This window comes from Helianthus annuus, chromosome 12 (genome assembly GCF_002127325.2).
Source record: "Helianthus annuus cultivar XRQ/B chromosome 12, HanXRQr2.0-SUNRISE, whole genome shotgun sequence".
In the NCBI taxonomy this organism is placed as follows: Eukaryota; Viridiplantae; Streptophyta; class Magnoliopsida; order Asterales; family Asteraceae; genus Helianthus; species Helianthus annuus.
Window position 1 is genome coordinate 3,476,355 of NC_035444.2, and position 3,428 is coordinate 3,479,782.

The following is a 3,428-nucleotide window of genomic DNA, read 5'->3' on the forward strand; positions in this document are numbered from 1 at the left end:
TTCTTGGTCGCCCCCTGTGTTTAGTCGAACCAGAACACACACTTAGTGTGTGTTTTGGTTTTTGTTGTTTTATTTAATAAAAACCATTTTTGATTTTGTCACTTTTAGCCCCTCAATTCTCCTCAAATTTTATATAGTGTGTGTTAACCAAGTTCCCTTATTATTACTTGGCTTGTGATTAACTAGGTTATTCATTCCTAGTCACTTTATCTTGGTTATAACCGACATTTAATTTATAATATAAAATTTTATATTTTCGGGGTGTTACAACTAATATATACAAATATGCAATAACAATTTATTCAATTTTAAAAAAAAATTAAGTTATTTTTAGATAAGCTAAATAAATGGTTAACCACCCATAACCGACCCACTATAACCATCAAAATCGAATAACCATAACCGATCGGTTATGGTTATGGTTATCCATTAACTGACATCGCGGTTATGGTTATGGTTTTAGGTCAAAACCGACCCATGTACACCCCTACATACACATATGTATGTATTTATGAATGTATGTATGTATGAATGTATGTATGTATGCATGCATGCATGCATGCATGTATGTATGTATGAGGGAAGTATAGAGAGAAAACCCACATGAGTTGAAAAATCTTCGAAAAACCTTATGTAACAAACATTTTTTTTTTCTAAAAAACATTAGAGGATAACATACATATTTTTGAACATTTTGAGCCCAAAAAATCTAAAAAAAGCCGAGCAGTTATTTTTTTTAACAAAGTATAAATTTTTATGTAACATGTAACATCGGTAAAAACTTACATGTAACATACAAATATTGAATTTTGTTTTTTTTAGTAGTCGGCGCTTTTTTGGCTCAAAACGTAACAAAAAAATGTATGTTACATTCTCTAAATTTTTTAGAAAAAGAAGTTTGTTTTTTTAACTGCCAACAGAATCAACCTCGAGCACTCTTGGGACACACACTAGACCAAACAGAGTACTTCGAGAGTAACTCGAGTCCACCACCAATTTCGGAGAAAACCCATTAACTCACCCGCCCATAGGCATGATGGTCAAATTACCGGTAAAACCCGTTTGGCTCAAGGATCGAACCCAGATTTCCCTGGGTCTCCTATTATTTCCCACCAGTGCCTCACTCTGCACCAAGTGGGAGTTGAACCTACATCTCTCAAGTTTGTTACGTATGGGTTTTACAAAGATTTTCCAAGTTTTCTCAACTCAAGTGTGTTTTCTTTATATCTTTTCCTTGTATTATATGTATGTATATATACATAGTTTGAGGTTCCATCACACTGCCAGAAAAGTTAGATTCAATGTTGAAGGATTCCTAATAGTTAGGTGCAAATTCTAGTTGGAAAACCAAAACTTCTTTCTTATTACCCTCGATCTATAAGTACAAATGAACCATAAAAACCTTTAACTCAAGGATCATATATGGCATCTTTGAGACTAACTTTTGCTGTGGTTACGGCCATTGTGGTCGCATGTATGCATTTGCCCACAACGTTGGCTGCAACCGGCTATGTAGTCGGTGGTGCCAATGGGTGGTCTATGCCTCAAAAGCCCAACCATTATGAGAATTGGACAAAAGGAAAGAGATTTATCAAAGGCGATGCATTCTTTTGGGTGTTTAAAGAAGGACAACATTTCGTCGTAGAAGTACCATCAAAGGAGGCGTACGATGCATGCAACACCACCGCTTCTACCGAAGTTGATGGAACGGGTGGACTCATTGAATACCTTGTTGATGTTAAAACTCACTATTACGTTTGCAAATATCATTGTTCAAAGGGTATGAAAGTAATCATCGATATCAAAGCTTCGTAGTTTGTAATTGCTTAACGATTATATATATCATAAAATAAATTGGTTTATAGGTCTTGGGTAGGATTTGGCTACAAAGCCAACTTTTCCTACAAAGTATAGGAAGCGATCTCACTGTGACATGTGGCATATAGGGTTTTTTTATTAAAGGCCATAATGGTAATTGAATAATTATCTTATTTATGGAAGATTTATATCATAACAAAAGAAAAAGAGATTTTTAAGGAAACAAGATATATCATATCAATTATAGACATGCAGTTACTTTAAATCACGAAGATCGATTCATGAACAATTTCTTCACGTTGTGTTTTATTAGTCACACACAACACGTCATATGATCATTCATGAACAATTTCTTAACGTTGTGTTTTATTAGTTACATGTAGTTTATGTTTTAAGAAGGACGTGACTTTATAATTATTGATGTTGTGTTTTGTCAATTATTGGTTTCAGCACGATGTGTTATACCAGTTTATGATTCACAATGACATGTTTTTTTGTATTTTTTCTTCAAATTGTGTTTTACAAATATTGGGTTCTTCATGATGTGATATAGTGTATATAACACACCAGAGTAAAAACATCATAATTGGTGACTTTTGAACACACTAATAGTACAACTACTATCAAACATAATATTGAGTTCTTCATGATGTGTTATGGTGTATATAACACACTAGATGTAAAAACATCATAACTGGTCACCTTTGAAGACACTAATGGAACATCTACTATCAAACATATTTGGATCCATTTTAAACAAGCAATTTAGATCCATTATATTAAAACACATACTCAGTTTGCCCAACAACCATAAAAAGGAATGCAAACAAAGAAATATAGCATTAAACACACTACTTTGAATACAACGTCTAGAAAAAAAATTAACAATCAATGTCTTCGTCTTCAACACAACCCATTGTCTCCGTCTTCAACACAACCCACTGAATACATCATGTTCCCGTATAACACACTGGTATAAACAAAACATTCATGTACCCATATAACACACTGGTATAAACATATTTTGATCGCTCACAATCAAAACAACTTTGAATGCTTGAAGTATATAAAAAACACACCTTTGCCCGATGATCCCTTCTTGGAACGATTTTTTTTGGAACAGATCGGAGCCTTATTTTTTTTTGCATTGACACAATGTTCTTAAATCTTTTACATGCAAGAAAATCGACAAAAAAACCACACTGATGATGGATTTTCAACTTCCAGGACACATAAAAAACACGCTTGTATTTGAGTGCGAATTTGTTATCTAAATCCATGATTCTAGCTAATTTTGGTATGATTGAGGGTTTCCTGGTGTATGTGTTTAGAGAGAGGGAAAACCCCATTAATGTAGGAAGGTAGGTTTATGATGACGGTTATATGATTGATTTAAAAACACAATGACCAAAATACCCCCAAAAAATTAAAACAATTTATTTTTAACATACATATATTACCAAAATGCAACCAAGATAATCTCAACCATTAAACACTCCCATCCTATGGCCAAGATTGCTTCCTACACTTTGTAGGAAAACACACTTTGTAGAGGAACCCCACCCTATAGGTCTATATATATATATATAATATATATAGTATTAACATCC

General features: G+C 33.3%; 1 protein-coding gene across 1 annotated transcript; it reads left to right on the forward strand.

Annotated features, from left to right (window-relative positions):
- The first annotated feature begins 1,422 nt into the window (after nt 1-1,422).
- Nucleotides 1,423-1,815, forward strand: LOC110896246 (cucumber peeling cupredoxin). Its single transcript, XM_022143710.1, has one exon. The coding sequence runs from the start codon at nt 1,423-1,425 to the stop codon at nt 1,813-1,815; it is 393 nt and encodes a 130-aa protein (XP_021999402.1).
- Nucleotides 1,816-3,428: the final 1,613 nt, after the last annotated feature.